This window comes from Betta splendens, chromosome 1 (assembly GCF_900634795.4).
Source record: "Betta splendens chromosome 1, fBetSpl5.4, whole genome shotgun sequence".
NCBI classification, from domain to species: domain Eukaryota; kingdom Metazoa; phylum Chordata; class Actinopteri; order Anabantiformes; family Osphronemidae; genus Betta; species Betta splendens.
In genome coordinates this window covers 2,637,945-2,657,962 of record NC_040881.3, presented here as the reverse complement: position 1 = coordinate 2,657,962, position 20,018 = coordinate 2,637,945, and the positions used below count along the sequence as shown (strand labels likewise).

General features: G+C 48.6%; 2 protein-coding genes across 4 annotated transcripts; both read left to right on the top strand.

Moving 5' to 3' along the window:
- The first annotated feature begins 6,344 nt into the window (after positions 1-6,344).
- LOC114860176 (interleukin-2 receptor subunit beta-like) lies at positions 6,345-10,779 on the top strand. 2 transcript variants are annotated; one of them, XM_029158571.3, is made up of 9 exons: positions 6,345-6,505; positions 7,092-7,273; positions 7,352-7,569; positions 7,725-7,812; positions 7,899-8,032; positions 8,106-8,307; positions 8,396-8,495; positions 8,580-8,640; positions 9,083-10,779. In XM_029158571.3, the coding sequence occupies exons 2-9, from the start codon at positions 7,186-7,188 to the stop codon at positions 10,055-10,057; spliced, it is 1,866 nt and encodes a 621-aa protein (XP_029014404.1). In that variant the 5' UTR covers positions 6,345-6,505; positions 7,092-7,185; the 3' UTR covers positions 10,058-10,779. The 2 variants fall into 2 exon arrangements, with proteins under 2 accessions (XP_029014404.1, XP_029014414.1); XM_029158581.3 differs by lacking the exon at positions 6,345-6,505 and adding an exon at positions 6,522-7,004.
- Positions 10,780-11,223: 444 nt separating this feature from the next.
- On the top strand, positions 11,224-18,119 carry LOC114860163 (transmembrane protease serine 6). 2 transcript variants are annotated; one of them, XM_029158549.3, is made up of 18 exons: positions 11,224-11,470; positions 12,093-12,219; positions 12,388-12,530; positions 12,652-12,719; positions 12,868-13,052; positions 13,147-13,188; positions 13,289-13,493; positions 13,651-13,787; positions 14,304-14,416; positions 14,512-14,621; positions 14,704-14,846; positions 14,939-15,037; positions 15,181-15,294; positions 15,375-15,491; positions 16,052-16,220; positions 16,351-16,628; positions 17,440-17,576; positions 17,781-18,119. In XM_029158549.3, exons 1-18 carry the CDS (start codon positions 11,396-11,398, stop codon positions 17,943-17,945), a joined length of 2,427 nt encoding a protein of 808 aa, XP_029014382.1. In that variant the 5' UTR covers positions 11,224-11,395; the 3' UTR covers positions 17,946-18,119. The 2 variants fall into 2 exon arrangements, with proteins under 2 accessions (XP_029014382.1, XP_029014391.1); XM_029158558.3 differs by lacking the exon at positions 13,147-13,188.
- Positions 18,120-20,018: the final 1,899 nt, after the last annotated feature.

Genomic DNA, 20,018 nt, shown 5'->3' with positions numbered 1-20,018 from the left:
GTGGCCCCTTCACTCCAAAAGACCGCAGTCTCCTCAGCAGGTAGAGTCTGCTCTGACCCTTCCTTTACAGTGCATCCGTGTTATGAGTCCAGTCCAGTTTATTGTTCAGATGCACTCCCAGGTACTTGTAAGAGTCTACTCTCTCAATGTCCCTTCCCTGGATGTGCATCGGTGGGATGACAGCAGGCTGCTGTCTGCGGAAATCCACCACCATCTCCTTCGTTTTCCCTGCATTGATCAGGAGGTGGTTCCGCTGGCACCAGTCCACAAAGTTCTGAGTGAGTCCTCTGTACTCTGCATCGTCATCATCGGTGATCAGTCCGACGATCGCAGAGTCATCAGAGAACTTCTGCAGAACACAGCTGTCCGTGTTGTGTCTGAAGTCTGACGTGTAGAGGGTGAAAAGGAAGGGGGCCAGTACAGTCCCCTGTGGGGCCCCCACACTGCAGGTCAGAGTGTCAGACACACAGTCCCTGGCTCTTACAAACTGAGGCCTGTTTGTGAGATAGTCCATAATCCACTCCGTCAGATGAAGGTCCACACCAGCCTCCTCCAGTTTGTGTTTCAGAAGCATCGGCTGGATGGTGTTGAAGGCACTGGAGAAGTCAAAGAACATGATCCTCACAGTGCTGCCGGGCTTCTCTAGGTGGGAAAGGGCTCGATGTAGGAGGAAGATGACGGCGTCGTCTACTCCTATGCCGTGTCGGTAGGCGAACTGCAGCGGGTCCAGGTAGGTTCCCACCGCAGAGCGGAGGTGACCCAGGACCAGTCTCTCCAGTGTCTTCATCAGGTGTGATGTCAGAGCCACTTGTCTGAAGCTGCTGGGGTCTTTGGCGTGCGGTGTCTTGGGCACTGGTACCACGCAGGAGGTCTTCCAGAGCTGTGGTACCACCCTCAGCTTGAGGCTCAGGTTGAAGACATGCTCCATAACTCCACACAGTTCGCCTGCACAGGACTTAAGGAGTCTGGAGCTGATGCCGTCTGGTCCAGCTGCTTTCCTGGCCTTGATCTTCCTGAGCTCACTTCTCACCTGGGTGTTGGAGAAGGATAGGGGTTGAGGGAGTGTCTCAGTGTGGTGTGAAGTGAGGGGTTGAGGAAGTGACTCAGTGTGGTGTGAAGTGAGGGGGTGTGGTTGGGATGAGACGCCAGTCATCAGGGCTGAGGGTAGAGGCCTTTGTGTAAAGGTGTGAAGGGCTGTGGGGGCTGGTAATCCAGTGGTATGAGGTGACAAGAGGTTTGGAGGCAGCTGCTGGGAGGTGTGAGTGGGTGCTTGGTCAAACCTATTAAAGTGTGAGTTCAGCTCGTTGACCCAGCTCAGGTCCCCCTCAGCCTGTGGCATCACTGACATTGTTCTGCTGCAGCTGCTCCTCCATCTTCCTCCTGTAGCTGGACTTCCCCTCACTGATTCTCTCCTCAGCTCCTTCTGCACCCTCCTCAGCTCCTCCCTGTCCCCTGATTTAAATGCTCTCTTCTTCTCCTTTAGCAGAGCTTTAATATCAGGGGTGACCCATGGCTTGCTGTTGGTGAAACAGCGAACCCGCCTGGTGGGAACAGTGTTTTCACAGGAGAAGTTGATGTAGTCCGTTACACAGTCTGTTATTGCGTTAATGTCCTCCCCATGTGGCTCGCAGAGCTCCGTCCACACAGTGGTGTTTAAAACAGTCCCTGAGAGCCTCCTCGCTCTCAGCTGTCCACCTCTTCACTGTGCGGGGCACCACCGGCTGCCTGTGTACAACAGGTTTATACACAGGAAGGAGATGCAGGATGTTGTGGTCAGCTCTGCCCAGCGGTGGGAGGGAGGATACAGCGTAGGCCTCTTTGGTGTTGGCATAGAATAAGTCCAGTGTTTTATTGTCTCTGGTGGGGCAGGTCACATACTGGGTGTATGTAGGCAGAGCAGCTGAAGGAGGTGCATGGTTAAAGTCCCCAGAGATCAGGAAGAGGGCCTGTGGGTGCTGTGTTTGCAGCCTGCTGGTGACTGAGAGCAGGGTCTCAGAAGCTGTGTCAGCGTTAGCGGAGGGTGGGACGTACACAGCAATTATTATAACGTGTGTGAACTCCCGTGGCAGGTAGAATGGCCTCATGCCCACCGCTAAAAGCTCAATGTCCCTGTTACACAGCTTCATTTTGAATGCAATGTTGTGGCATACACCACCTGATGTTCACAAACACAGCCAGACCCCCTCCCTTCCTCTTACCGCTGTTCTCCGTTCTGTCCGCACGTAGCAGATGAAAATTGTCCAGTGCGACAGTCGAGTCCGGGATGAGTGACGTCAGCCAGGTCTCCGTGAACAGCAGAACGCTGCTGGTTCTGTACTCCGGCTGGTACCGTGTGAGCGCCGCGAGCTCGTCGATCTTGTTGGCGAGAGATCTCACGTTCCCCATGATAACGGAGGGGACAGCGGGCCTGAAGCGTCTCGTTTTCTCCCGTCGTAGTTTTCCAGCGCGGCGCCCACGTCGGGACTTCACCAGCACCTCAGCGGTGATCTCGTGTCTGTCTCTGGGCAGAACTACGGCGCTGCGCAGCGCGATCAGCTGCTCCGCGGTGTAAACAATGCGCGCTCTGACCCCGACGCACATCGTAGCTTTAAAAACAGCGTTTGTACTGCGCCAAACTTAGAAAAACTATATAAAAGCTGTGTACAGGTTGTGTACACTAATGTTACTAACAACACACTAGAGAGGTAAACTTAAATAAGTGAAGAAAGTAATAAATAGAAGTAAGAGGACAGGAGCTGTTGTGACCAGCAGCTCGACCGGCGCCGGAGAAAAAAAAAAAAAAAAAAAAGCACTAGTTGTACTCTTTGAGCCCACGGAAATTCTGAATGTTTTTGATCAACTCCCATTGAATATTAGTAAAGTATTCCTTTAAATAAATGACAGCCAAATCATGACAATAGAACCTGCAGTAAGTAAACCCTGATACGTCTCAGTTGATCTGCATCTATGTGTCAGTGGAGCAGTGACAGATCCAGACTTCACCTTTTATTGTGTGCTTTCTGCCTGTTCAGCTGCTGGAGTAAACCTCTGCTTGTTGTTTGTGCAGGGAGGGAAGTGTTGTAGCTCACTTCTGGCTGGTGATGTCGGTGCCGAGCAGCCATGTTGGGAGGGTCACAGTGAATGAGGTCACCTCCAGCCTGGTGGACGGCCTGAGGGGGGGCGCTCAGCGTGGATGGGTACCTCCTCCACGTCCCCACACTGTTTGTCACTGGTGAGTCTCAGCAAAGAGAAAATGGTGATACAAAAAAGAATAAGAAAACCTTTAATAGTCCCAACGTGGTCAAATTGAAACATAAAAATACAGCAGCATGAATTAACACGGTCTTACAATATACAGGTTGATAGAGTGAGTATGGAGTAATGGGAAGGGTTATTGCATATTATATAAGTATATAAATAGTGCACAAAAGAAATATTCTACATAGCTACTGATGCAGTGGGGTGAGTTTATGGACTGGGAGGTAGATAACAGTTCTGATTATACAGTCTGATAGCAGCACGTAGGAAAGATCGGCTGAATCTCTCCTTACTGTCACAACCTTGACTTTGGTTTAACATTTCCTTTTTTCGTTTGGTACTTCCTGTTTGTTTTCCTGTCTGCCTTAGTTCCAGTTTTACTTATCCAGTAATGTGATTCACCAGCCGTTGTCAATTAGTAATCACGCTATGCATTTAAACCCCAGTACTCACCACACTCTTTGCCAGATTGTTAGCTTGTGTACATGTGTCTGCGCTCCAGCGGTCATACAAGTAAGTCCTCTTGTGTATCGGTTCTGGATCGTCTTTCAACTTGGCCTGGCCCGCTCCCCTCGCTTTTTGCACTCTGCCTTTGGATATAGAACATTGCCTGGGGATCGATTGTGCTGTGTGATATTCGTGTACTGACCTGCGCCTGTTTGACTACAGTGTCTGCCTCCATTAAAGCTTCTCAAACTGAAAACTGTGTACGCTGTGCGTTTGGGTCCTACACCTTGTCGTTCCATGACTGTGTGACATTTACACAGCGAGGGTGGAACAGTCTGCTACTGAAGCTGCTTCAGAGCAGACAGTGAGTCCTGGTCCAGGATTGGATGTGAGTTTAGCCAGGACCCTTCTCTCACCCACCTCCTGCACCGTGTCCAGAGTGCAGCTCAGGACAGAGCTGGACTTGTTGATGATCCTGTCCAGTCTCTTTCTGTCCCTCTCTGTGATGCTGCTCCTCCATCAGACCACACCGTACAGGATGGCGGATGCCACCACAGAGTCATAGAAGGTCTTCAGGAGTGGCCCCTCACTCCAAAAGACTCCTCAGCAGGTGGAGTCTGCTCTGACCCTTCCTGTACAGTGCATCCGTGTTATGAGTCCAGACCAGTTTATTGTTCAGATGCACTCCCAGGTATTTATAAGAGTCCAGTCTCAATGTCCATTCCCTGGATGTGCATCGGTGGGATGACAGCAGGCTGTTGTCTGTGGAAATCCACCACTGTCTTCTTGGTTTTTCCTGTGTTCAGTCTTCTGCAGAACACAGCTGTCTGTGTTGTGTCTGAAGTCTGACGTATAGAGGGTGAAGAGGAAGGGGCCAGTAGTCCCGTTATTGGGTGCTAAATGTAAAAGGAGCACCTATAACTAGTTTTCTCACATTTAACTAAATGACACATGTTTTTTCACATTTAGTTAAATGTGCAAAAGTTTAAATGTTAAATGTAAATGTTTAATGTGAATGTGAATGTAAATTTAAATGTTAAATGTAAATGTTAAATGTTGGCCGAGTGTAAACTGAATATTCATGATTGTGCAAGTAGACTCCATCCCTACCCTAAAACAGTGCTGGTCTCAGATCAGAGACGCGAACTCAATCACCTCAAACAGTGCGCGCAAACCCCGCCCACATCTGATCTGGAAACTTTTGTTTTTAGCCTGGACGTAACTTTGGCTAGCTAGTATAGTTAGCCAACTAATTCTCCACCGGCGCCACAGAAATATCCTATTTAAACCTACTTAACTCCCCATTAATGGTGTTTACGACAGAACAGCAGTTTGAAGCAGAGCCTCAGCCCGCACACCTGCCGTTACAGCCCGTTCAATCTCCCCCAACGGGAGGGAGTCGGAGAGGCGGCCATGGTGGCTTCGACTTCAGGCTTCTCTCCAGTATTTTCGTGCACCGATCCAGAGTCAGATGTGGGCGGAGCTATGCGTACTGTTTGACGTGTTTGAGTCCGCGTCACTGATCTAGGATCATAGGGGGTGGAGTCTACTTAAATATTCAGTTTTACACCCGGTGATCATTTCACATTTACATTTACATTTACATTTACATTTACATTTACATTTACATTTACATTTAACGTTTACTTTTCACATTTCACATTTTTATTTAGCATTTCACATATAGATTTATATTTAACATTTCACATTTACATTTATATGTAACATTTACATTTAGACTTTTGCACATTTAAATAAATGTGAGAAAACATGTTGTGTCATTTAGTTAAATGTGAGAAAACTAGTTATAGGTGCTCCTTTTACATTGGGCACTCCATACTGTGTGGGGCCCCCACACTGCAGGTCAGTGTCAGACACCCAGTCCCTGGCTCTCACAAACTGAGGCCTGTATGTGAGGTAGTCCATAATCCATTCTGCATGATCCTCACAGTGCTGCTGGGCTTCTTCAGGTGAGAAAAAGCTGGATGTAGGAGGAGGATGACCGTGTCCTCTACTCCTATGCCGTGTCTGTAGGCCAACTCTGCGGGTCCAGGGCGGTTCCCACCGCAGAGCGGAGGTGACCCAGGACCAGTCTCTCCAGTGTCTTCATCAGGTGTGATGTCAGAGCCACTAGTCTGAAGCTGCTGGGGTCTTTGGCATGCGATGCCTCAGGCACTGGTACCACCCTCAGCTTGAGGCTCAGGTTGAAGACATAATAAATACAACAAATCTTTTGAAATCTTTTGTAACGAAGCCTCGCTGTGATTCCATCTGTGGCCCTGCGACAGAACAGCGGATCAGTCACCTCGTGGAGGAAGCAGCAAACCACCCGAGAAAAGCAAACATAAATGTGCTCTTCAAAAGTCAAATCAGGTCTTATGAAGCTGCTTTAGGTTTAGTCCGCTCCAAATTATCGTTTGGGATTTTTGTAATTGTGTGTGGCTGTTTAGTTTCATGGGGTTTGTCGTTTTTAGCCATGTAGCTTTTCACGTGGAACATTTCTATTTTTAGTGATAAAAGCAGGTGCAGCAGTAAAAAGAAACACAAGCAAAAACTCAAAAGTGAAAAATTAAAAACTTCGAGGTGGAGATGTGTTCATGATTTTGGGGCGGACCAAACCGAAAGCAGCTTCATAAGACACATCCTGATTTGTGACTATTTCTCAGTAATGGCCTTTGAAGCGTGTGTGTTTATCTGCTCTCTTTCCTTTCGGGTGGTTTCTGCTTCCTCTGTGAGGTGACTGATCTGCTTTTCTGTCACAGAGCCACAGATGGAATGACAGCGAGGCGCTGAATCAGACACGGAGCAGCTTCACCAACAGGTAAGATGCTTAGTCCACGTTTGCCCGCATGTGTTTGTCTGTTAATGGCAGGACACATGTTCAGACAGGATGTGATGCCTGAGGGAGGCAGCTGAGCTCCTTTTACACAGTTCCTCTGTTCTCAGAGCCTTTAGTCGCATTATTGGAAACGGTTTTGCTGTAGATTGTTTCATTCCGTTGTGCTCCTCACCCACGTATCATTTTACAGCTCTGGTTTAGTCGAACTGTGACCGGCAGCGCTGATGATCCATCCTCTGGAAATAACACGTCTTTGTCTACATCTCAATAAAAGACTAACTAATGAACTTCTCACCCATGTTAAGAGTGTTATAGAAAAGAAGACAACACACTGTTCAACAGAGGCTTCATGCTGCTTTTACACTTAAAAAAATTAATTCAGTTAAAGAAATGATACAAAGAAGAGGCTGCGCCAGCATCAGTAACAGGTGTTTAGGAAGTGTGTTCATGCGCCAGAGCAACATCTCTATTTCTGCCACAGGTCAGTGCTGTGGCAGAAATAACCTGCACAAAACACACAACACAGACGCAGAGCAGCTGATCTCATGTCTTTATTGTGTCTGTGCAGGATGAGGAGAAGGAGGAAGCCGTCATCCGCACCATAAAGTTCAACCTATCGAACGTCTGCCAGCAAAAAGAGAAGAAAACTGACCACATCATCAATGGAGACGAACAGGAGAAGCCTCCTGCTCTTTCTTCTTCTTGCTCTTCTTCACGCCTGCGCTGCCGACTGCCCGCTCACAGACGCCGGTTGGTGACTTTTTATAACCAAAATAAGGATGATTCTCTCTGTGAAGTGACGTCCTTTGATCTCGTTCGTTTTCTCAGAGTTCACCTGCTACACTGACTACAACCGCATCATCACCTGTGTGTGGAACAGCACACGTGCATCTGTCCACACAGACTCCGTGTGCACAGTAGACGCTAAAAAGAAAAACTCCTCACCCTCATCCAAGTTTTCACACAGAAACTGTACGCTGGAACCTGTGGATGCGTTCGAAGCAGCAGTGATGAGCTGCTCCATGGACCTGAGGAAAAACAACGCCGTGAGTGTAGTTATAGTTCCAAATCAGTTCCACATCTATTCATGTCAATTCATTTGCAAATAGAGATGATCTCTCCTAAATATTACATTACAACTTGATTCGCTGTTCTGTTGTTTTATGAATGTTTTCTAAAAAAATCTTCTTTTATTATACAGTTGAAGCATCGTGAAGAATGGTCCATTGCTGTGAAGTGCAGTGATTCAGATCAGACACTGAACATTAACTTTAAACCCGTCTGCAGCAGTGAGTACATGGAATAAATCACAGACTCTTTGGGAATCGCCTTATGAGCTGTTCATGTTCAAACCCACGTGTCTATAATCCTGCAGTAAAACTGAACCCTCCAGAAAAACCAGCTGTCAACTTCACCACTGTTTCCCTGACGATACAAAGCCCCACCGATGCAAACATTAAGTGTGTGGAGTCGGAGCTGCAGTGGAAACAAGAGGATCAGTCATGGAATGTGTGTATATCAAGTGTTTAGTTCTAATAGAGCAGAGCTGAGAGCATGTACTAAATGTCCACACTCTTCGTAGGATCCGTCTGTGAAGACAGTGTCCAAACCCTGTAAAGTCCTCTGTGAGACGGAGCTGCTGCCCAAGGAGCTTGTTAAAGGACAGAGGTATGAGGCACGGGTCCGAGCGCTGGTCTGTAACAAGGACCCGTTTAAGTCCATCTGGAGCGACTGGAGCTCAACTACGTCATGGGTGTCGCCCGTAGGAAAAGCAAAAGCTCCAGGTAAATGTGAAGGTGGTGTCAGTCACTCTGAGAAAGTCAAACGCTGGGCTCCACCCTGATGTGACCTGCTCCGCCTTGTGCTTGTCAGACGCCGGTGGGGACGTGTGGGTGATGATCATCGCAGGCGCGACGATGTCGTTTGCAGTGTTTCTGTTTGTTGTGTTTGTCAGGACCAACAGAACCACCTGGTAAGTAGACACAAAGCCTCCCTAGAACCACGTTACCTCCGTGAAAGCAATATGCCAAGAGCGAGGTCTTCTTCTGTGTTTCAGGGTGGTGGACAGCCTCAAAGTGTCGCCCATCCCAAGCCCAGAAGCATCCTTGCTGCAGCAGGTGAGTGTCCAGGTGTCACAGTCAATGTTGTTTCGTGACCTGGTTTAACCAGTAAAGATGTGATCACACGCAACATGATTCAGGCTTGTAGCAAATGCTCCTAAGAGCTGATGGAAACTGTCTAAAGACATCTGATGTTAGATATTTGACCTGCGTCACTGATAAACTGTCACCTAGTGCAACGGTAAATATAGAACAAACATCACATACCAAAATAGATGGAGAACAAGCTGAGGCCCAAAAGCATGAGGCACAGACGATGTGGGAGGTGAAACCAGACAGATCAGATCATATCAGGCTTAAAAAAATGAACCTTTAAAATGTTAAATCCAGCAGAATCAGAAGGAAAGAACACAGGATGTCTAGTTGGTCAGTTCTTTTATTCTGGTCCAGGCCTAATTCAGTCTACATTAATCTCCTTCTCCATCCTTTAACCTTCCAGAACTGGATGAGGCCTCATTTCACCAGCGACTCCTTCCATTCCTTCCTTAAACGGGAGGAAATCCTCTGCGTGGAGGTGAGCTCTGCTGTGGATGCTCTTGTGCCCTTTACGCCAGAGGCAGCGTCTCTAGAGAAGGCGAAACGTGAGCGCAGCTCTGATTCGGGCAGTTCCAGCTTCTCCAACCCCAGTTATTCCCATCTGTGCTCCCCACCTCCCTTCTCCTCGCTCAGCGCTGGGAATCTGCAGCCCTGCGCTGCTGATTCACCTTATGGGCCTGTTGTGAATCAAGGCGCCAGCGCAGAGCAGAAGCGGGAGGATGAAAGCAGGAAGGAACTGGAGATCCTGCTGTTGCTTTCCACAGGCGACAAAGGCAACGAGTCAGTGCCGGTTATTTCAGAGTATGAGAAGGTTGAGAAAGTCCAGGTGGAACGCATGAGACTCCAGAGTCTAGATTCATTTGTATGCAGTGAGGAGGTCAGTCAAGAAAGCCTGGAGTCAGACAGCATCAATGGGACCAACAGCCTTGATGAGGAGGCCCTGGACAAGGAGGAGGAGGAGGAGGAGAGAGGGAACGATGAAGAAGTAGAGCTAAAAAAGCTGTTTAGAGGCAGTGGAGGGATTTTTGGCAAAGGCTCCATTCAGGTTTGTTCCGGTTATGAGCGAGTACAGAAGCTGCAGGACGACAGCTTGGAGCTACCTAGCTTAGATTCTGGCGTTAGCAGTGGAGGCGAGGAGCAGGTGAGTCAGGAGGATGTCGCCAAGGCAACCAACTCCAGCAGCTTCCTGTTCGCTCCATCCTCTCCTCTACTCTGCCCCACGCCTTCCTCCACACACCTGAAGCTCCCAGAACCATGTAGACCAGATCTACAAACTCTGATAAATCATATGATGGAGAAGAAAGCTTTGATGTCAGAATCCAGCTCAATGGAGCCCCCCGGTGATGGATACATGCCAGCGAGGCAGGAGGTTAGTTAGCATAAACACATGGTCTGTTCAGTGTGTTGAACGGTGAATTCTGTGATAAGTATAAGACAGCTAAACAAAAACCATGTTCTCATTTATGTGGCAAGACGTGTGTGTATTTAACAGTGAATGAGGGGTGATTTAAAATGAATGTAACCTTTTTTGGAGTTTAGTCCTCTAAAGAGGTAAAATTGTGGTATTTTTATTTAAATCGTAAAACTGGAACGATATGAAAATTTCCAGGCACTACCTCGTACATGTTTACTTATTTCATATACCAATTTTATTTTACAGATCTACAAATAAATGTATATTTTACTTATATTATAAGTAATATTACTACTTCTTATTAGTATTTATTTACTTTATTATTATTATTATTATTATTATTATTATTATTATTATTATTATTATTATTATTATTATTATTATTATTATTATTATTATTATTATTATTACTTACTTACTTACTTACTTACTTACTTACTTACTTACTTACTGCCCTCTACTGACCAAAACTTGACTTGATTATCTTGATTGGCAGCTATTTTAAAATGTCCTGATTGACTTTTAGATTATTTATGTTTTGTGCTGCTGCTTTTTACTTTTGTTATAAAAATATATACTTGCATTTCAAGCATGAGACTTTTGGAGAAAACTGTTTGCTCATGTATTTTGTTTTCCTGTTATTGTCCTCTGTTATCAAGAATGCAAATAAAAAAAAATAAGGCAAATTGTGGTCTTTAATGTTGTCTAATGATAAAAATATATGGCAGCATTCAACAACTGCCTTCATGCCTTGTTGGATGCATTTAAATAGTCCAACTATATTTGTACTAATCACTCAAAATGCAAAAACTCAGCAGGCATCATGTTTGGTAAAAACAGATAATATTGTAAAGGAACTCAATTAAAACCCAGTTTAGTAGAATCCTGTTCTATTCTGTGAGGCTGTGTCTGCAGCTGTTCTTTTAGGATTCCTGGTTTGGAAAATGAAGTGAGCTGCGTAAGTATAACACAACTGGTGTTGATCCCATGGGGGCTTCGCTGGGAGCATCTCTGTTGCTAGGTGATAGTTAGTGCCTACCTGCTGCTCCTGCTGCTCGTAGGTTAGCAGTAATGAATGAACCATCAATCATTACTCAGTGTGGATCCAGATGAGCTTTGGGAAACACTGACTTTTTACCTTTGGACCTGCAAACAGAGCGGGAGCCGTCGGCTGGAACATGTCTGCCTGTGTGCTCTACAGAGATGTGGAATGAAAGCGGATCACTTGGATATTCAGGCGTGGATCAGCCTCCATGGACAGAGAGGTGTTTTCTCCAGTAACTAAGGGCGCGGTTTGATGCAATGGCGATTGGACACGGCTCTAAGAAATCAGTTTCCTGTGAGCGCACAGTCACACGGGCGTCTCTGGACAATGGGGTCAGTAACGCTCACACTCACACACACTTGTCTGATACTGATCATTCGGCAGCCTTAGGTTGGGCCAGCGAGGAACACGGTGCTGGACGAGGGAAGGCCTTTCTCAGACACAAGCTTCCAGTTGTGCTTGACTGTTGACCTGTATTATCACCAGGCTACAGACACACAAACGTGAGGACGTCCAAACCTCAATGACAGATTAATGACACGACTGCTGTGTCTGTCTCCATCTCTGGCTAAAGGCTGCATCTGGTAAACGTCAGGTTTGTTTGCAGCCGGCCCCTGATAAAACATACGATCTCTCCTGTCACACGTAAAGTCCCAAAGCTGATTCTGTAAAGTGAATCGTCTCTACCAGCAGCAAAAAAGGTGTGTTTACACAAACTAGGGGATTTACACGCCTTTTGCGTAATCCGAAACTGTTTTTAGGAAATGATACTGACTAAAACCAAATAAAATTTATCTAAGTGCATTTGTCCTCATCAAAGATCAAACTGCTGAGATGATGTTGCTGCCTAAAGGTGGATTTTCTACAATAAAAAGATCCTGTAACTAAAGAGAGAGTTTGGATGAAGTGCCAAGTTCTATTTTAGGCCTAAAAAAACATGTCTGTCATCAACAGGTAGAAACTGGTAAAGGTCCAGAATCTCCTCCCATCAGGAAGACCTGCTGCAGCAAGCGTCTCTTGGCCTTCGTCACCGTCCTCATCCTCGCTGCCACTGGGGCCACGCTGGCCTGGTTCTTCCTGGGTGAGCGCTTCTCTGTCACAAGCAGAGGGCCTCAGTCTTCATCCATAATGAAACATGCTCAATAAATCCCCATATCATGACAAGTTACATTAGTACTACACAGTCTGAAAACCAGTGGGAGAAGGATGACTTGTTTCTCTGTGCTGTGTTGATCCTCACTCCTAACAGATTACAGGGTTTGGGCGTTGGAGCCTCGTGTCCAGCAGCAATACACGGCCTACGTGTCCATCCTCAACAGGAACATCTCTGCTGAGCTGTTACTTCACAACAGCCCTGCATTCAAGAAGGAGGCCAAGGGAGTTCAGAGGATGGTGAGCAGGGACACCGGATCCCCTGACGCGCTGCTGCACCAGAATAACTGTGTTACTGAGTTACCTTCTTCTCCTGGAACCGTCATCAACATGTTGACGTTGAGCTTCTTTGTCCTTTCAGGTGGAAAGGATCATGAAGGGGTCAAGTCTTTGGCGCTATTTTAACTCCACTACTGTGTTTGCCTTCGGGTACGTCATGAATGAAACCTTTGACATGACAATAGAACCTGCAGTGACTAAAACCCTGATACGTGTCAGTGTGTCAGACTTCACCTTTTATTGTGTGCTTTCTGCCTGTTCAGCTGCTGGAGTAAACCTCTGCTTGTTGTTTGTGCAGGGAGGGAAGTGTTGTAGCTCACTTCTGGCTGGTGATGTCGGTGCCGAGCAGCCATGTTGGGAGGGTCACAGTGAATGAGGTCACCTCCAGCCTGGTGGACGGCCTGAGGGGGGGCGGGGGGGCACAGGGGGAGGCGCTCAGCGTGGATGGGTACCTCCTCCACGTCCCCTCACTGTTTGTCACTGGTGGGTCTCAGCAAAGAGAAGATGGTGATACAACTGTGTTTCAGTTCACTTTTTTAAGTTTAAGTTTGTTTCTGTCCTTTTGTTCTCTCGACAGAAACTGACTCCAAAGTTATAGAACTTTTGAAAGCTTCCTTTGGTATTGCTTTGTTTCCCCCATTTTCTTGAACTTCATCCCATCATCTCTCAGACTCAGACGCTCAGACCCGCTCTAACGCTCCCACTCCTGCCCTCCTCAGACTGCCATCGCTACCAGAAGGTGACCTCCAGCAGCCGTGTGGCTCTTCAAGGCCCCGACACGCAGCATTCCTGCTGCCTGTGGCACCTCCATGCCGCGCCCGGCTCCCAGCTGGAGCTCCACATGGAGTGGCTGCTGGCTGAGTGCCGCGACAGGCTGCTGGTGTACGACTCCCTCACGCCCACGGACACTCGACTCATCACATCGTGAGTTTCAGCCACAGACTCAAACACGAGCTGCTCCAAAATATTAAGATCATTCATGAAATGGCAAATCACTGTTTTCAACCTCAAGAGAGATTTGTCACTGCAGTGTACTGGGTTCCAGTGGACCCTGCTAAATCCAGCCGTCTCCCTCTGCCAGTGTGTACGGCTGCAGCAGACATGAGCGGGTGGTGAGCGTTCTTTCATCAGGAGAGTGGATGACGGTGGTCTGGAAACAGGGTCTGTACAACTACAAGGACCCCTTCTCTCTGGCGGCTCAGGCCTGGGACCACCGGGGCAAGAACACCTTTAAATCCCTATTTAACCTGATACAGAAGCTTTCTGTCAGTCAAATGTCTGAACACTGGAGAACACAGATAGAAAATTAAGACAGGCTGAGAGTGAAAACCTCACTCCACTCATATCTGACGTGAGTTTGAAGATGTTGAAGATGCAAAAGTGAGTCATGCAGCTGCACAGCACGATGTTTGTGACGAAACCAGAGTAGTTTCCCATCAATCATCAGCCAGATAAGAGTTTTATTTTTCTTTATATCAGCCAGCACAAATATTTTGTCGGTTTCAGTCTTAGTGTTTGGTTTTGTATGTTTGGCGCTAAAAGCTGCCATTTTACTGGACATGTGCAGGTTCACATGCAGACATTCAAAACCTTCTGCTGCAAAGACAAGTGTCCGGGTCCACGGTGATGAGGCCTGAGGACCGGGTTTCTGGCCCTCACGCTGTGATTGGATGCTGGGATGATTCACTGAGAGGTCCCTTCTCTCATTCCTGGCTGTGCCTCTCGTTTTTCCAGACTGTGACGCTACGGTGCAGTTGCGGGCGGCGTCCGGGGTCCAGGGCTCCATGACGACGCCTTTCTTCCCCAGCTACTACCCCCCCGACACCAACTGCACCTGGAAGTTCACTGTAAGACACCGGATCTGCTGCTTTACCTCCTCATCGTCTCGTTCCTGCTCCTGGATGAACTGATTGTGTGACTGTTCCTCTGTGTTTCCACCCAGATGCCCGGCGCAGGCTTGGGTCTGTCTTTACAGTTTAACGGCTATGAGCTGAGCAGAGCCGGCTACAACCAGAACTGTGACCAGGGACAGTGGCTCATCCAGAACCGCAGGTGAATCCCAGTGATTCTAGTGATCCTGCTCTCTGCAGCTGAAGCGTGTGTGATGAGCTGCTAGAACATGTTGTTGTTTCAGGCTTTGTGGAACCAGAGGCCTGCAGCCGTACACCGAGCGCATCTCCCCACTGTCCTCGACAGCCACCGTTGCCATGACGTCAGCGGTGTCGCTCACAGGTCCCGGCCTTCAGCTCCACTACAGCGTCTTCAACCTGTCCGATCGTAAGCTGTCGATGCAGCAGAGACACGTGATGGATGTGAATGAGCTGACGTAGCATCTCGCCCACCGCTGACTCGCTCGTGCGCTTTCACAGCGTGTCCAGGCCAGTTTCTGTGCACCGTTAATGGCCTGTGTGTTCCGGCCTGCGATGGACTGCAGGACTGTCCCAATGGACTCGATGAGAGAAACTGTGGTACGTGTGAAAAATATCACCGTTCATCCAGAGAGTCGTGATTAAATCGTCTAATCGGTGCTAAACTGGAAACAGGTCTATAGTTTATAAATGATTTATGATATGAAAACATAAAATAATGCGTGCGTGCGTGTGTGTCTCAGTGTGCGTGGCTCAGTACCAGTGTCCAGAGGACAGCCGGTGTGTGGACTACTACAAGCTGTGTGACGAGCACCCAGACTGCCCTGAAGCCATGGATGAGATGAACTGCACCGCAGGTCTCAAACACATGAAACGCTGTTAGACTTAATGCATGAGGTTCTACTGAACGTCAGGCTCACGGCGTCTGTGCACACAGCGGTGCCGTGCACAGACATGACGTATGTTTGTGCCGACGGATCGTGTCTGAAGAAGCCGAACCCGGAGTGCGACTCGGCCGCCGACTGCCCCGACGCCTCGGACGAGAAGCAGTGCGGTGAGAGGTTAATGCGCAGACAGCGGCTTCTGACGTTATCACGCCATTCAGTGGTCATTATCAGTGGTTATCAGCCCATACGTATGGGTCGGTAGGTGCCCATCTACCCGCTGGCAGCGGTGAATAGGTGCAGTAGGTCGTCGTCATCGATGCGTTAGGTTGATCACGGCTCGGATGATTTAACCAGCAGAGTCAGTGGGGGCGCTGTTGAGCGGTTCTTGTTCAGACGGGAGGATCGAAGTTTTTGATTGTGATTTATTAGCGAGCATAACTTAGCAAGTAGCTAGCTGTGTTGTGTTAGCTAACTGTAACCTGAACCCCCCACCCGTTATCCAGCCCTAACCCTAACCACAATAACCTCTGAAGCTGCTGAACGTAGCAACTTAGCTAGCTGTTAGCTGTTAGCGAGTAGGGAGAGCGGGCACCTACTGGCCCGTACGAATGTGCTGATAAGTTCTGATCAGCCCATTCGTTATGGCTGATAACATCCGAAGCGGTTGCTGCAGAACACATGCCGCCGCGCTCGCGTCCCCTCTGACCTTTTCCATGTGCGGCGTCAGACTGCGGCCTGCGGCAGTTCTCCAGCCGGATCGTGGGCGGCGCCGAGGCCTCGGAGGGCGAGTGGCCGTGGCAGGCCAGCCTGCAGGTGCGCGGCAGCCACCTGTGTGGGGGGGCGCTGATCTCTAGCCAGTGGGTGGTGTCGGCCGCACACTGTTTCTACGACGACCGGTGAGTGCACGGGTCCGAGCGGAGAAGCATCCTGTTTATTTCTGCTCCAAAGCTTCCTATAGAATGAACTGCCTGCAGAGACGGGCTCCCAAACATGATGTCCGTCTAAGGACTCCTCTCCTCCCTCTAGTCTCTACTCCCCCTCTCTGTGGACCGTCTACCTGGGAAAACTGCTCCTCAGCCGCAGCAGCTCCACGGAGGAGGTGGCGCGAGTCCAGCGGATCCACCTTCATCAATACTACGACGACGAATCGCACGACTACGACCTGGCGCTGCTCAAGCTGGACCGGCCCGCGTCCGCGGTGCTGGCGGGCCACGCCCGGCCCGCCTGCCTGCCCCCGCCGACCCACCAGCTGGAGCCAGGACTCCTCTGCTGGGTCACCGGCTGGGGGGCCCAGCAAGAAGGAGGTGGGAGAAAACCTTTAAATGTGACTCATCCTGAAAGCAGAAGTCGTTGTTAGACAGTGGATTTAAACACAAGCTCTGAGTCTGCGCTGCGGTTTTTAAAGCGCTGCCCCACATCACAAGCTCCACAGATGATCCAGAGTCTGGATGGAGTAAACAGAGTCCAAGAACGGGATCAGGTTTCCCTGCACAATGAGCGTTGTACCCTGAGGCCTGGAGCAGCAGCATTGCATTGTGGGAGACGGTTTTAGGAACGTTTTAGAGTGGAGATTTATGTCTCATCTGTTGATGTATGGATGTATTTTAATTTGGGATTAAGGTGAGTGTTAAGTGTCAGTCTGTGTTACTTCCACCCCAACGACTTGCATGGTCTTAAAAAAGCCATTTGTGGTGAGTGTTTGTGATATTAGCTTTTGTGAAAAAAACGAGCAGACGGTCGTAAAATTAGAAGGTGCTTCAGGCTGCAGTGATGTGGGCGCGTCGTGGTTCCTGCTATCGCATGTAACGGAAGGTTACAAACCCTCCGACAGCGGAGGCGTTGGAAAATGTTTTCCATCATCAAGATTCTGAACTGAGATGGTTTTTATGATATGAGGGTGAGGGTGGTAGCAAGCGCTGGGTTATTGTTGGTAAAATGAACACAGCCTGTTCACAGCTGGTTTGTGTGCGAGCACACACAAATGTGGGTTTACCAAGCTGTGAGGATGGAAACATTTTTTGAGCCAACGACAGCAAAATGAAGGGGACAGTTTTTGTGTGTAGATCATAAAAACAGACACTGGTTCACTGCCTCTCTCCCTCTGGCGTCGACCAGGCGCCGCCAGCAACGTGCTGCAGAAGGTCGACGTCCGCCTGATGAGTGAGGAGGCCTGTGTTCGCTCCTACGGCTCCCTGGTCACTCCCAGAATGCTTTGCGCTGGATATCGCAGCGGCAAGAAGGACGCCTGTCAGGTACAACAGAAACGTCACAGTCCACTGCTGATCTGGATACGGGGCCAGATGTGGTGTGTGTGCTGCCCCCTAGTGTTCAGGAACAGATACAACTACCAGATGAGAAGCAGGGCTCCTGTAACACTCACTGTGGCTCATACACCCCAGGCCAGTCTGTCCTGATTCTGTGCTGTATGTTTGTCACTGATGCCCCCGTCTCCTCAGGGGGACTCCGGGGGCCCGCTGGTGTGTCAGGAGCCGTCGGGGCGCTGGTTTCTGGCCGGCGTCGTGAGCTGGGGCAAAGGCTGCGCGCGTCCAGACTACTACGGCGTGTACACTCGCATCACCAGACTGTCCGACTGGATCAAGCAGGTCATCAGCAGCTCCTGAGGCCTTCACTGTCACTTGGCTGCAGCTTCTCTATTTACTGTATGACTTATAAAGTTATGCTTGTATGTTTTATTGTGGGAAAGATCAATTTGTACCAGTGGATAATTTAGGTCTGACGGCGATTTTCGATTTCTATTTTCACCATAATAAAATGTTTGCTGGTTTTAAGATTTATTTTGAAAAGCAAAGAACTCTGTTGCCTGAGCGTCTGAAGCTGTTTCTGCTGAAGTACAAATATAGAGTAAAAACATCAGCAGGCGACACTGGGTCACGCTGAGGTGATGCTTCCTCCTCCTTCAGTGGTTTATTAGTGACGCTCACTCTGGCGTCTGCTGCTCCAGGAAGAGGCTGGTTTTACTCTCAGCTGATTTTGTGATCAGCAGGATGGATTCTTTTGAAAGGAGCAGGTGCCGGAGCCTGACTTCCCTCCCTGTGGCTGGATGCTCAAACCGGGATGAAACAGGTGACAGCTAGTTTGGGCCTCTTGTCTCAGCTTAGTCCTCGTGGGGGCTTTTAATGCAATTTTAAAACATCTGGATTCCACAGTGATGATTATTAAATCATAATTTTAATCATGAAGAACAGAGGAGTAGAGACTGGTTGAGGTTAGCAGATGGGCTGCAGCTGGTTTTAACCTGACCCGGCTCATCTGCATTGAGGTAATGATCACTGCGATCACTGTGTCCATCAAGAAAAGGAGGAACAGTAGAAGTTAATACCACAGTGGAGCCAGAAGGAGGAGGCAGCCAGACGCTGATTCAGTTATGGCCAGCGGCCATCTTGCTGCTCCTTTGTTTTCCTTTGCCTATGAAAACAGTGAGGAAGACAGATGGAGCTGCTCGCATTCACCGCCAACAGGCCAATGTAACGCATCCTTCACATGATCAGACCGTGGTCACAATATTTAGCTTATTTTGAACTATCATGCAACACTGGAGCACAATCGCTCCCATGGAAAGCAGAATGTTTTGGAAGCAAAAATCAAGAAGCCAAAAGAGAGACAGATCCTGTCTCTAAGAGCTGTTTTAGGATGTGGTTTGAGAGCTTTAAACGCCTGTAATATACTCCGCCTTTGTCAACTGGCATAAGAGGAAATCCACTAGAGAGAACAGAGAAGATCCAGCTGTGGGCGTGAAGCTGAGTGATGATGGAGCTGCTTCATGAGTTTCTGTGGTGGCTCAGCTGTCAGACAGAAGGTTATTCACTGTTCGTAGCCCAAATATAGTGAGTCACGTAGACTCCAGAGTAAAAAGACTTGAAAAAGCAGTAGTCGAATGACAGAAAGGGTCACATGAGCATCTGACCCAGGTGGGACTTCGACCCAGCTCCAACGCTGATGCCTTCTCCATTAGGCCACTGGGCCCCAGAAGAGCTGCCACATCATGGTTGTCAAGCAGAACCAGGACCCACGCGAACCATGGAAATGAGGCCTGAGCTGCTGCAGGGGAGGAACAAACCTCTCATCAGGAGCCTCTGCCAAGAAATGACTCAGGTCAAGCATTTCAGCAATATGCTGAAACAGCCTGAAGCCGTAGAACGTTTTCAACCGTCTGACCTGGAACGCTGTGACCAGCTCAACACAGCTCAGCAGCCGCATGGAGCTCTGAGCTGCAGGTCCAAACACAGGGAAAACTAAAATATAAGGGCTGCAGCATAAATACGAAGTAAATACTGTGAAGGAGCATAAACAGGATGTCGAGCCTGACTGCATGGACTTTTCCTGTCTGTCTGACCTGAGGAGAGGTCGAGCTCGAACATTATGCAGCTTGCGTGTGTGGTAATGTGTCATCTCCACCCAGTACATGGACTTTACCCTCCGTCCTCCGTCCGGCTCGATGAAAGCGTCTTTACTGCGCTTCACTGAGCCATCGCTGCTGGGCAGCAGCTTTGCACACGGACCCATGTAAAAGCTTAATTTTCTGGCTTTGGACCAACTGAGCAGAGCGTTTATTACCATCACTGCAATAAGCAATTCACTTTGGTACAGCATCCAATGGCGCGTCAATTCCACAAGACGCCGGTCTGTGGAGCAGTCGCATGACGTCGTCATCCACGCGGTCCAAATCCAGCTCA

What these genes read in the sequence shown, in the direction of transcription:
- LOC114860176 (XM_029158571.3), top strand. Translation starts at nt 7,186, where the DNA reads ATGGAGACGAACAGGAGAAGCCTCCTGCTCTTTCTTCTTCTTGCTCTT. An exon ending in CTGCCCGCTCACAGACGCCG is followed by an intron (nt 7,274 to 7,351) that starts GTTGGTGACTTT and finishes TCGTTTTCTCAG; the next exon opens with AGTTCACCTGCTACACTGAC. An exon ending in AGGACCAACAGAACCACCTG is followed by an intron (nt 8,496 to 8,579) that starts GTAAGTAGACAC and finishes TCTGTGTTTCAG; the next exon opens with GGTGGTGGACAGCCTCAAAG.
- LOC114860163 (XM_029158549.3), top strand. Translation starts at nt 11,396, where the DNA reads ATGGCGATTGGACACGGCTCTAAGAAATCAGTTTCCTGTGAGCGCACA. An exon ending in ACTACTGTGTTTGCCTTCGG is followed by an intron (nt 12,720 to 12,867) that starts GTACGTCATGAA and finishes TTGTTTGTGCAG; the next exon opens with GGAGGGAAGTGTTGTAGCTC. An exon ending in CGTCTTCAACCTGTCCGATC is followed by an intron (nt 14,847 to 14,938) that starts GTAAGCTGTCGA and finishes GCGCTTTCACAG; the next exon opens with CGTGTCCAGGCCAGTTTCTG.